At 41.6% G+C, this 13581-nt stretch overlaps 1 protein-coding gene across 5 annotated transcripts in view; it reads right to left on the reverse strand.

Moving 5' to 3' along the window:
• The window catches only part of FBXO15 (F-box protein 15), a 187360-nt gene that overhangs the window by 70469 nt on the left and 103310 nt on the right, over positions 1-13581 (reverse strand). For all 5 annotated transcript variants that reach the window (XM_049899814.1, XM_049899813.1, XM_049899812.1 and 2 more), the window contains exons 5-8: positions 13146-13355; positions 7815-7953; positions 6119-6201; positions 5010-5152 (exon numbers count right to left, since the gene is read on the reverse strand). In XM_049899814.1, the coding sequence (XP_049755771.1) occupies positions 5010-5152; positions 6119-6201; positions 7815-7953; positions 13146-13355 (575 nt within the window). The remainder of the gene's footprint in view (positions 1-5009; positions 5153-6118; positions 6202-7814; positions 7954-13145; positions 13356-13581) is intronic.

Below are 13581 nucleotides of genomic sequence, written 5' to 3' on the forward strand. Positions count from 1 at the left end.
TGTGTAAGTATCTGTATCCACCTCTCTGTGGCCAGCAAGCTTGTGTGACATGAGTCCCCTGTGCCTGCACACAGTCTGCAGTAAGTTTCTGTGAATGAGTCAATCAAACAAACAAATCTGACTGCCTCATCACAGCTGGCCAGGTACTCACCGTGTCACAGAGCACCAACAGAGCACAGAGCCACCTAAATTCTAGGACATGACAACAAAACAAATCATGGCTTCTCCTTGACAGGGAGAAGGTGTTTTTTAAAAATACAGGCGAAGTGCTGATCTCCCCACTGCAATGACATAGCGAGAATGTACTAAATATACCACATGGTACCACAGGAGAGTTCCTCAAATTTAAAAGTGACAGAATGAAACACTGATGGCAACAGCGCCCTCTGCTGAGCCCTGAGAGCAGAGCCACATACACAGGAAATGCATTTGTGTCCCCCACTGTGTAAAGCTTAAGAAAACAAACAGATAAAAGGTGAATTGTTCCCATCTGGGCTTCTCAGCTTCTCCTTCATTTAACAGAACCTCTCACATGTTTTAACAAGCATCCAACCATCTAAGGGTTTTTATTAAGCATTAACACAGAATTGGCTTACGTGCTATCTCAGCAAGTCAATAGAGCCCTACCCTTACTGCCCTTAAGATGCCAACACTCTGAAAAGGCAGTGACAGTCACACACACCAGAAGATATACTATATTCTGTCTATCTGTCTACCTATCTGTATTACATAAACACAGGACGAAAAAGCAAAATTCTGTAGGGGGCAACGTAGCCAACTCAGAGTCAGATGAGCCTGGGCGCAGAGTGGCACTTTTCCACTTGCTTTAGCTGTATGCAACTAGAGAATTTGCTGAAACTATCAGCTTCAGTCTTTCCAGCAATAAAATGGGAGAGGGAATAATACCCATTGCATAGGATTGCTATGAAGATTAAGTTAATATGAATATGAAACATTCAGCAAGTGCCTACAATGCGTGCTCCACAGACGTTCCCCATCACTACCATCATCATCAAGGGCATAGCTCAGGCGTGAGGAATGCAGTGCAAAATCTAATCAATGTTACGAATACTTGTTCAGAAGAAGTGAAGGGGGATTCCTCTTTTCCATGATTCTGGACACCCCCTAACAGAGAACTAGCACCTAACACACCTAATCCTTTCAGTATAATCAGGATAATGAAGAGATATTAAACCATGTCAGATAAGAAATGGCTGAGGTGACTGATGTTTGCTTTGTAATCAGGGGATGAGACAGACTCTGTAGTTGTGTTCATGTTTTAAAGAGTTTTCATTTGTGCAGTAAAGTGTCAGACACAGGTACAAAGCACTCTGCCAGAAGTGACTTTGTGGGCCCGTTTCCCTTCTTTAGAGAGGGATGTACACCGTATAAATAGGGGGATAAACTATATGTTCATCAAAGTTGCCCAAAGATGTACTTGATAACATATAACAATAACCTGCTTGAAAAAAAAAAAAAATCCAAGTAATCTAGGAATAGAAAGAAACTTAACTAGATAAGAATGTATAACAAAAGCACACAGCAAATATACTTAATAATAAAACATTTAAAATATTCTTCTTAAGTTGGAAATACAAAATGATTCAACTCCAATGAAAGCAATTTGCCAGTGTCTTTCAAAATTATATATGAATTTACGCTTTGGTCTAGCAATATTATTCCTAAGAAAGTATCCCAAAGACACTCTGGCGAAGTATGAAATGGTGTACAAACTGGGTATTCGCTCTACCGCTATCAGCAATAGCAAAGGCTGGAAACCACTCAAACATCTACTAACAACCTACCTACATAAAAAAAAAAAAAAAAAATATAGCTGTTATAAAAAGAGAGAAAGACAAAGATTTCTACATACTGCTAAGAAGTAATCTCCAGAACATATTACTAAGTGGAAAAGAGTAAGAAACTTAAGAAGGAATATGACTCATTTTGTGTTTAAAAAAATGAGGGAGAATATGAATATATTTATGTATCACAGTGTATTTTCAAAAGGAAACTTGAAATAAAAAGCCAAAGACTAATTGAGAAGGGCTGCCCTTGAAGGGAGAGTGAGAACAGGAATAAGGGAACAAGAACAGAAATTAGACCTCTCTAAATTTTTTTTTAAATGTACCTTGTTCTATAGTTCCAATTTTGGAAACAGGTAAATGTGGTACTTTTTTAAAATGTCAATTACTTTTTTTAACATAAAAACAGAAACAAAGCAATCCCCAAAAATAAAAAAACAAATGAAATATGTCCCTCTAACTGTATATCAAAGTGGTAGCATAACCACAGAGAAAAAAAATTACTTTAGGTGATTTAACTTTAATTCTCTAGAGGGACAGATCCTAAGCACATAAAGCACTACAAACAAAACCTTAGTTAGAAGAGCATACGATAGGTTCATCGTTAGTAATAACATTAACATTGTTATTTTGAAATTATTACATACTGTGATGTTGCTAGGAACTAAGATTTTCAGCAAAAGAAAAGAGATACAAGTACACGATCAAATTTGTTCATTAAAACTCTAAGATCTTTAAATGAATGTATGATTTATTAGTTCACATTATAAAATCTACAAATTTCCTAGCTCTGTCCACTGAAGACTCTAAAAGCAATGAAAACCCAAGAGCAGTGAATATCCCTAGGGTCCAGATGATGGTCTCTGAATACCATTCCCCACTGAAAGGAACCAGAGCTCTTCGGGAAAACGGCTGGTTTCAGGTCTGGGTAGGAAACGGATAAGATGAGCCTTGTCATGTTGGAACACAAGCAAGACATGAAAAATGACTAGAGTCATGTCAAAACAACACAGGAGCCACTGGCCAAAGACAAGGCAATTTGAGCAACAAAATAACAGTAAAAATAATAATGACTGCAATAGACTAAAATACATCAAATAAAATTTTTAGCCCATAAGTTCATAAATAATAAAAATCAAAAAAACCAAACCCGATTCCGACTCATAGGACCCCATAAGACAGAGTAGAACTGCCCCATGGGGTCCCCAAGGCTGTAATCTTTTGAGTCAGAGTTTGAATCTTTATGGAAGTAGGCTCCCACATCTTTCTCCTGAATTGCCACTGGAGGGTTCAAACTGCCAACCTTTCAGTTAACAGCTGAGTGTTTAACTACCACGCCACCAGGGCTTTTTCATTCATTATAGTGCTACCAAAAAAACGTATCAGTGAACTTTGAAGACTGCTATAGCATCAACTCACTATTTTGCACATTAATAAAGGGACAGAATCAAGAACGTACCCTGCTTTTCTTGTGCTAACTATATATTTCATGGTAGCTAAACTGGTAAGAAAATTCTTCTTTGTAGAAGAATTCTAACTAATAGATGGAGAAGAAATCCAATAGAACAAGGAAATCATCACTTTGCAGCTCTAATAAAATAAAGGTACGCATCAGGGTTTTATCCTTTCACCATACCTATTCAATCCGTATGCTGAGCAAATAATCTGAGAAGCCGGACTCTATGAAGAAGAAAGGGGCATCAGAATTGGAGGAAGACTCATTAACAACCTGTGTTAAGCTGATGACACAACCTTGCTTGCTGAAAGTGAAGAGACTTGAAGCACTTGCTGATGAAGGTCAAAGACCACAGCCTTCAGTACGGATTACAGCTCAACATAAAGAAAACAAAAATTCTCACAACTAGACCAATAAGCAATATCATGATAAATGGAGAAAAGATTTAGGTTGGTAAGGATTTCATTTTACTTGGATCCACAATCAACAGCCATGGAAGCAGCAGTCAAGAAATTGAAAGACACATTGTATTGGGCAAATCTGCTACAAAAGACCTCTTTAAAGTGTTCAAAAGCAAAAATGTCACCTTGAAGACTAAGGTGCACCTGACGCAAGCCATGGTGTTTTGAATCGCCTTATATGCATATGGGAAAGCTGGACAATGAACAAGGAAGGCAGAATTGACGCCTATGAACCGTGGTGTTGGAGAGTACTGAATATACCACAGAGTGCCAAAAGAACAAACAAATCTGTCTTGGAAGTATAACCAGAATGCTCCTTAGAAGCAAGGCTGGTGAGTATACATCTCACAGACTTTGGACATGTTATCAGAAGGGATCAGTCCCTGGAGAAGAACATCATGCTTGATAAAGTAGAGGGTCAGCAAAAAAGAGAAAAAGCCCTCGACAAAATGGACTGACGTGGTGGCTGCCAACGATGGGCTTAAGCATAACAATGATTGTGAGGATGGTGCAGGACCAGGCAACGTTTTGTTTTGTTGTACATAGGGTCCCTATGAGTCAGAACTGACTCAACAGCACCTAACAACAACACCAGAATAAAATTCAATTAGAAATCAGTAACAAAAAGATACCCAGGAAATCCCCAAATACTTGAGAAAACTAAACACAGTTCTATCTAACCCACAGATCAAAGAAACAGTCAAAATGAAATCAGAAAGTATTTCAAAGTGAATGGAAATGAAAATAAATGTGTGGTATGTTGATAAGGCAGTAAAAAAAAACTCAGAGGGAAATCTGTAGCACTAAATGCCTTTACATGGGACAAAAAAGAGAAGTTCTGAAATCAAGAACTTCAAGTTCCCCCTTAACAAACTAGAAAAAGGAACAGGGCTGGTGTCTCTTTATTTTTATCTTGCTCAGGTCCTACACTGGCCCAGGTGGCAAATTTACCAATATCCCTTAGAAGCGAAGAAGTCTGAAGAGCAGGTGGGAAGGAGGTGGGGAAAACAATAAGAAAGGAATCAGCAGAAAAGTGGAGTAGAGAATACTTCCAGGAGGAGGGTGGGGGGCGATGACAGAGAAGGAAGCTGAAGAGGCTAGAAGTGGCCGGGGTATTTCACAAGTCTTAGAATGATATAGGGGTGGGTCAGGGGGAGGGACAGACATGGCAGTAGATGATAAAGTTACCAGCTAGGGCAACGATTCTTAGCTCAGACATAAAAATGGGCTCCCCGTTCTCTCCAGCTTCTTAATCTGATACTGAAACAAAAATTCAATTAATTTCACCTTTCTTGGAAAAGAGATTGCGAAACGTGCCACATAGGTAGGAAATGTCTCCACTGTGCAAATCCACATGGAGTTGGTAGCCATGCAAGCCATACTCTGGGGCATCATCCAAAAAGGGGCTATGAGGAGGCAGCTCGTATGGGCTAAAAAGCAAAACAAAACATACACACAAGTTTGTCAACACCAGAGACAAAATGCCAAGGGCACTGAAAAAAAATTTTTTTTAAATCAACACCCATTCAAAGCACCCAATCCTATCAATGAGACTCTATAGGGCTCCCAATGATCTTCAATCCCAAGAGCTCAGAATAACTGCTCTGTATTCCTGTACCAACTTCTGTGAGTTCTGCAGGCAGCCACAGCCCAGCCCGCAGAGCAAGTTTCAGATCAGCATCCCAACCACAGTTCTGCAAAGGCAGCCCCACACCTTCGGTGTCCTTTCAGCATCAAGAGGACAGAACTGCACAGCAGGAAACGTTCCCACACAAGAGACCTGCACACCAGGACCTGGGTGGAGACCCAGAGCCAAGGTGCACAATCTTTACTCAATAAGGAAAATCTGACTACGAAACGCAACTAACTCAAAAGCTCTCAGAAGCTTCTCGAGGAATAAAAATATGAGTAAGGGAAGGTGCAACCCCGCAGGTGAAGGGGGAGTGCTGCTGGGAAGTGGAAAGTACACACCCCACCGTGAGACACCCAAATGCATTACAACACACCCACCCTGCACAGACCAAACAAAAACACATCTGCAAGTCAGGTTCAGCCAACGGGCCATGAGTCTGTGTGTCTTCTATACAGAATTCCCCAGCAAGACATGAGAGTTCATTCAGTGTGAAGAATTTGAGAGATAGCACTGGCATCTCATAATAATGAAGCTATCCTACCCCTGTAAATAATATTCTACTAGGTACATATTGCTTAACCCAGGACAAATTAAACAAATCTGTACTCATGAATAACCCACTTATCTCAGCAACAGCTAAGTGATTACGCCTGTTGGTTTGTGTCTACTGATTAAAAGCAGAGTATTATTCTCAGAATATTCTCATCCTTTATACTTACTGTACAAAAACTGAATATGAGCATGTATAAAACTTCATACGTACGTGGTGGCCGAGCCTAAGGTGCTCCTCTCCATAAGCTGATGCAGATGAAGATTTGTCATAACGAAAGCCAACTCTTCGTCCCTCTGAAAGTGAATTAAAAAGAACACAACTTTCGGTGGAAATATTTTAATTTTTCACAGTCTTTTTGAAGACCACAGCACATTCATCTCACAGATAGACGAAGTTTCTAAAAACTGCAAGATTACCACCGTACTAATATCTGACTACTACTTAGTAAGATATGTATGTCAGACTGACACCAAAACCACAATTTGTCCGAATACACAGTGCATACAGTACCAAAAGGATAAGCATGACTGCACTGTTAGGTCTAGGCTGTTTCAAATTCTTTTCAAAGATAAAGGCAATACTGGTAAATGTCCACAGACACAGATTTAATTTCACAAATGCTTAACCAAAAAACCAACCAAACCCACTGCCATCTAGTTGATTCTGACTCATAGAGACTCTGAAGAACAGAGTAGAACTGTCCTGTAGGGATTCCAAGGATGTAATCTTTACGGAAGCAAACTGCCACATCTTTCTCCCATGGAGTGGCTGGTGAGTTCGAACCACTGACCTTTCAGTTAGCAGCCAAGCACTTAACCACTGTGCTACCAAGACTCCTAAATGCTTAACACTGGTGGCATAATGTTCCTTTCGAGTAACTGCTTGGCTCACCAAACCCAGTGGGGATGATTAGATTCAGCTTCATCTCTTGCCCAACAGTTTGAGTGGCAGAACTGATACAGATTTCCCCCAAATTCACCGCCTGGTGAGAGGTGACTGGTGGTCGATCTGAAGGTGCCATTCTCCAACAGTGGGCGATCAAACCAGCCAGAGTCCTCATCACCGTGCAGCCAGCTTAGCTCAATGAATTCCCGTCATGAAATTCAGAGCAAGCAAACCGCCACCTTGTCCACAGTCCCCTTCACGCACAAGGGAGTGAGGGAGAGAAAGACCAACTGCCACAGTGGGCTGAGAAAAGAAAAAAAGGTGCAAGAGGATGATGCCATTAGAAGCTGTAGGGCTTGATTCTATCTAGCCATCATCGTCTGCAAATGCAGACTGCCATTCTCAGAATCAAATCTGTGAATGACCAGCTTAAAACATGCATAGGCCAAAGACATAGACTTAAGCCTGGGTTGTACAGGGGTATGTCATACCGTTATTCTTTTCAGGAGATGACTGCTCAGAAATACCCCAGAGGGGAGCAACCAGCTTCAGCTGGTGAAAAGAAACCTGATCAGTGGGAGAGGAGGACTCCCCCACACTTGACTCCAAAGGGCAGCATCCACATGACACCACATATGTAGGATCAGAAACATTTCAGAGGTCACTATGTTAAAAGGCACAGTGAGAGAGACTTTGGCAGAGAAAGGACATGAAAGAAACAGAAGGAAGGAACATGGGTTGGTTGGTGGGGGAAGGGGCAAATGCCCATGAGAGTAAAGGAATAACTCGAACAAAAGTACCCAGGCACAAAAAAATCTGTCAGCTGTGATGGTGGGCCAGCAGTCACTGCCCTGGAATAGTGGTTGTATAGCTAGGAATATGAGGTTGGCAAGATGGTTTACCAGGGCGCTGCTAGTAGAAAGTCTTCAAGGATTTTTGGGTTTGACCCCACACATGATGGTGAGTGAAGTAGGGCTGTGAATAAGCAAAGGGCATGTGCACACAGGGACCTCTGGCCTACCTTCCAGAGCCCCACCAGGAGGCCAGGGCTCAGGCAGAAGACCTGGATGAGCCCATCACAGCCCATCAGGGTAGTCTCAGTCAGGTCGCTCAGGCTGTACCTTGCAATTAAAGAACGCCACCTAGGTCTATGCACATCCCTGCCAAAGAAAGGAAAAAGAGAAATGACCTTTCCTGCCAGGGCAGTTGCTAAATCTAGTGCTTTTGAAGAGCATGCTGACCATATGCCTAAACTGAGAGGCCCATTGAGGAGGAGGAACACGCACAACTTCTTATATGTAAAAAGCAAAGTAGATACATTCAAAGTTCTCACCACCTATGCTTTCCTTCTCCTCCCTCTCGCTTTCACCGTCAAAGCCAACAGCCCAGTCGGAAGGAAGATAAACAGTCAGGAAGATGAGGAAGAGGTAAAACTATCGCCTGCTCTCTTTCCCCCCAAACCCAGCACACTACAGCCAAAGGAGACCACCCATCTATGCCCCTGATCAAGTGGGTGAAGTAAGGCATAAGCCAAGATAAAAGACTTTAACTGACACAAAAGCAGGTGGTCTCAGCAGCCTCTCACAAAACAGATGTGCTTTTTTAAAGCTATCATCAAGAAAAACTCATAGTGAAAACTGTGACACTAGAAAATAAATCTAAGCCAAAATCATGAGTGTTTTCATGAAGGAGACACACTGTAAACTCAATGTCAGTCTTAGTGCCTCAAAGTAACTCAGATAATGTGTAAGAATGAAAACCTAACTCAGCTGCTCATTGTAAGACTGAAACCCAACTACAGGGAGGCATCCTATAACCACCATAACACAGGCACAGGTGTTCATCCTTCCCAGGGACCTAGAGACGTGACAGACAACTGTAAAGAAGACGAACTCTTAGCATCCCCTTGAGCACTGACAGTAACGGTTATAGACACAGCTCCCTGCTGGACCACCTCACACTCAACGGCTCCCTCCAGCACCTAACACACTGGCAGCGAGCAGCAGGCATTCAACCGTTCATTGATGAAGAGAATTAAGCACCCAAGGACATTCAGCTGCAGTGCTGTCTCAAAGCAGGGCGCCATATGGCATCAAAACAAAATCTCTGTCTACCACCCCATCCTACCCCTAATACGAATTTTTTAAAAAGAGCCTGCTAAGCAGAGAACCACCACTGGCTGAGGAGAGGTGGCTGGTGAGCATGTGTGACGTGTAACCTAAAATATCCTCAGGACACATAGAATGGGTTTGGAGACAGCCGGACACAGAGTTATGAACCCCAGTGTGGAGTCAAGGAAGCCTGAGGTGAAACCTGGGCTCCCACTCTCACTGACAGAGACACCACGACTACTTCAGACGGTTTCTTCGCCTGCGTGGGAGGACAGCACTGCTTGCCCAGGGGAGGGAGGTGGAAAAATTAAAAGAGAAAATATCATAAAAGCATAATAGTTGCTCAATAAATGGTTGTCAGTGCTGCTATTATTATTCCTGTGGACAGGAGCCTCTGGGTGGGGGTCTGGAAAAGCCCAACTCTTTCACTCTTGAACTGAAGTGTGTAAAGGGGTTTAACAGGCTCCAGTGGGAACATGCTAGGTCTGTATTTGCCTTGGCCTTAAAGGCTACTGATACAGAACACGGAAATAAGGCTGATATTTACCCAACATTTTTCACAAATTGTAGGAGGTGCAGCACAAAACCGCACAATGCAGAATACTGCCAAAGGAGAAAACTTAATAGATCTGATTAGAAAAGTATAAATTACAGGGAAATTCAAACTGCAAATTGCATAAATAAGGGTTTCGCTGTTCTTGGAAAAAAATTCTCATGGAGGAAACAAAAACAGACCCAAATGAAAATCACAAATTCTCTCCTTTCTTGTCATCCCAGTGCATACAAGACTTGTATTCCTGCATCACAAAAGCATTCGCTTTCAAACATGTAATAAACATGCCTACAAAAACAGATTGGTGAAAAACAGTGTTTACCACAATTTATCCAATACTGGCTGGGGTCCATTGAGTTTTAACGGAAATAAATTGCATTAAATGTATTTTCCCAATGAATACCATCATTTGTCACCGTGTAGTATCTAGTATTACTGACAAAGACGACAATTTTCAGAAACACGCTATCTTTGTCGTTGTTGTTAGGTGCCATTAAGTGAGTTCTGACTCAGAGCAACCCTATGCACAACAGAATGAAACACTGCCTGGTGCTGCACCATCCTCACAATTACAGTTACATTTGAGCCCATCATTGCAGCTACTGTGTCAATCCTACTCTTTGAGGGTGTTCTTCTTTTTTGATGACCCTCTATCTTACCAAGCATGATGCCCTTCTCCAGGGACTGGTCCCTCCTGGTAACATGTCCAAAGTATGTAAGACAAAGTCTTGCCATCCTCGCTTCCAAGGAGCACGCTGGCTTTATTTCTTCTAAGACAGACGTGTTCATTTTTATGGCAGTTCATGGTATTTTCAATATTCTTCGCCAACACCAAAATTCAAAGGCATCGATACTTCTTCGGTCTTTCTCATTCATTGTCCAGCTATCTTTAACTGAGCTTTACAGTCAAACGCTACCATTTAGTCTTTCTAGATCATGTGTATGAATGTTGAGTTTTATCCTAACACCTGTACAATATTTCATGATTTGTCAGACAACAGCATTTAGTCAAACTAGTACAGAGGCTGTGGAATCATTCAGTGACTATAATTTCATAATGCCTAAAATCTGAAAAAAAAAAAATACGACACTAGAAAAACCTGGTTGATCATGATGTGGTATGGAATTTCAGAGACCACGACAATGGGCTCAAACACTGCAATAACTGTGAGGACGGTGCAGGACCGGTCAGTGTTTTGTTGTACATGGGGTCTCTATGAGTCGGAACCAACTGGACAGCACCTAACAATATCCCTTATTTTTGAAAGTAACTATATTTCTAGTTTATGAAGAAAATGTTCTACATTCTACTTCGGTGAGTAGTGTCTGGGGTATTAAAAGCCGATGAGCAGCCATCTCGGATGCTCCACTGGTCTCACCCCTCTGGGAGCAAGGACGAATGAAGATAACTGAAGATACAAGGGAAAGATTAGTCCAAAGGACTAATGGACCACATCTACCATGGCCTCCACCAGATTGAGTCCAGTACAGCTAGATGGGGCCCGGGCTACCACCACTGACTGCTCTGACAGGGATCACAATAGAGCGTCCCGGACAGAACTGGAGAAAAATGTAGAACAAAACTCTAACTCACGAAGACAGACCAGACTTGCTGGCCTGACAGAGACTGGAGAAACCCTGAGAGTATGGCCCCAGACATCCTTTCAGCTCACTAATGGGTCACTCTTCAGCCAAAGATTAGACAGGCCCATAAAACAAAATGAGACTAAAAGGGCATACCAGCCCTGGGGCAAGGACTAGAAGGCAGGAAGGAACAGGAAAGCTGGTAATAGGGAACCCAAGGTTGAGAAGAGAGTGTTGACATGTTGTGGGGTTGTTAACCAATGTCATAAAATATGTGTACTAACTATTTAATGAGAAACTAGTTTGTTCTGTAAACCTTCATATAAAGTACAATAAAAAAAGAAAATACAGGAAACAACACTAAAAAAAAAAAAAAAGTACCTATGTTTCCAGAATAGTGTGATTAGGTAAACAGGTTCTCATTTTTTTATCACGACATTAAGAATATTTTTAGAATACAGGTAGACCCTGACTTACAATAAGGTTCCGTTCCAACGACTCTGTTGTAAGTCAGTTCTGATGTACGTCGAATACCTTTTTTTTTTTTTTCAGTTTTCATTATTATTGCCTTTTGTTATCAGTATGTTTATAAAACCAATCTTTGGACATCTGCAAGTGAACACCTGACAATGATAACGTGAGCAAACTAGGCACTGCAATACTGTATGTAATACATTTTACTAATGATAAGATGTAGCAAAAAAAAAAAAAAAAAAACAGTCATGAAGTGTGGTTTGTCAACATAACTCAAATACGTCATACGTCGGGGACTGCCTGTACGATAAAACCTGGCTTTACCAGCAATAAGATGTTCTCACACTCATAACACGAGCAGATGGCACAGAGATCACCAACAATCCTCAGAGACCAGCAGCACAAGGAGGGCCAAACACAAGGTCCCAGCTATAGAGCTGTAGCAACATGTGCTTAGCCAGGGAAACCATAACAGGATGCTGACCCCGTGGAAACAGCAGTCACTAGGGTGACGTATGTCAACACCTTCCAGAGCGAGGACAGGTGTGAGTGGTACAAATGCAATTAGGTGGACGCTCAGCTCAGTAATGAAGTCAATCCTGAGGGTCACCCTTCGGCCAAAGATTAGACAGGCCCATAAAACAAAATGTGACAAAAAGGGCATACCAGCCCTGGGACAAGGACTAGAAGGCAGGAGGCAACAGGAAAGCCGGTAATAGGGACAATGAGAAAAGTGACATGGTAAATGCCACTGCCAAGTCAAAGGATCCAAGGAGTACAGAGAGTGGCAGAGAAGGCAGGAAACCCACACTGGAGAAGGCAATTCTGTATTAAGAATAAACTTTACATGATGCTGTGCCAGCTTGCTCCGGAGATCAGAAGGTCACAAATGCCATGACCCACCTTTTATGAGAAATCGACTCATGACAAGAAACATGAGCAGGACAGATTGTCAGGAAAAGCAAACTGCAAGCCTTACCGAGTATGGATCAGCTCACGGCCACATTACAACAGAATAAGGGTAAGTGCTCGATAAGCATTAGCTATTTTACAATTAAATCTTTCACTCTTCCTCATGGCAACCACATGTGCTAAATACTGCGTCATCATCATCATCCCATTTTACAAAGGAGAAAACAGGCAAAGAAAGAATAAGTTACTCGTACAAGATCACATGTCTAGTGAGTCCAAAAGAAAGGCACCTAAAAGTAGCTAATTATGGTGACTTCATTATCTAATGCTTAAATTATGATTAGCGTACTGTTTATGAGAGAAATAGTATGTACCTTTATGAGAGAAGGAAAACATAATAGGTTTAGATATCTCTCTTTTAAAATGGTTAAAACTAAAAACCTTCAAAGGTTAACTGTCCATCAGCCAGGAAATTTTGTTAATTAGAATATCATTCCTTAAACATTATAGATAGCCAAGGTTTGAGGAGCCTAGGTTTAGACTAATCGCAGATGCAAGAAACCGTTTCTTTTCCTATTCATAGTGACCCAGACTGACAGAGAGTCAAAGACACACACAAATTAAATTCACTGGCAGTATTTCTGAACTATAAAGTAATCCAACTGGTATTCACATAAAAGATTTGCTCATCCAACAGCTGTGCTGAATTGGTACTTACCCAGTTTTGGTGGGGGATTTATACCGGTCCATAAAAACTGGTGTCACACCGCACAAATCTAAGGTTGACAATGTGGCCAGATGTGGCCAGTTTTTGCCATACCACACAACAGAAACTGACGTGTCATTTACAGAAAGGCGAACATGCTCCGTGATGTATTCTTTTCCACTTTTGTCTCTCAGTATAATTACCCAACCTAAACCAGATACTCTAGAGAGGGGGGAAAAAAAAAGCTGAAAATGTTTGCTTCACTGTGGCAAAAAATACTGAAGGAATTTCACATACCATCTCTAAACCATCTAGTTCCTTAAAAGCCAGAATCAAACTCCTCAGAATATGCCTGACTCAAGTTTTCATGTCACCCACAGCTCTCCCTCCAGACTTTCTCTCCCCACCTGACAAACCCTCATTGAACAACCTGGAGAGAGAAGATAAA

This window comes from Elephas maximus, chromosome 11 (genome assembly GCF_024166365.1).
Source record: "Elephas maximus indicus isolate mEleMax1 chromosome 11, mEleMax1 primary haplotype, whole genome shotgun sequence".
In the NCBI taxonomy this organism is placed as follows: Eukaryota; Metazoa; Chordata; class Mammalia; order Proboscidea; family Elephantidae; genus Elephas; species Elephas maximus.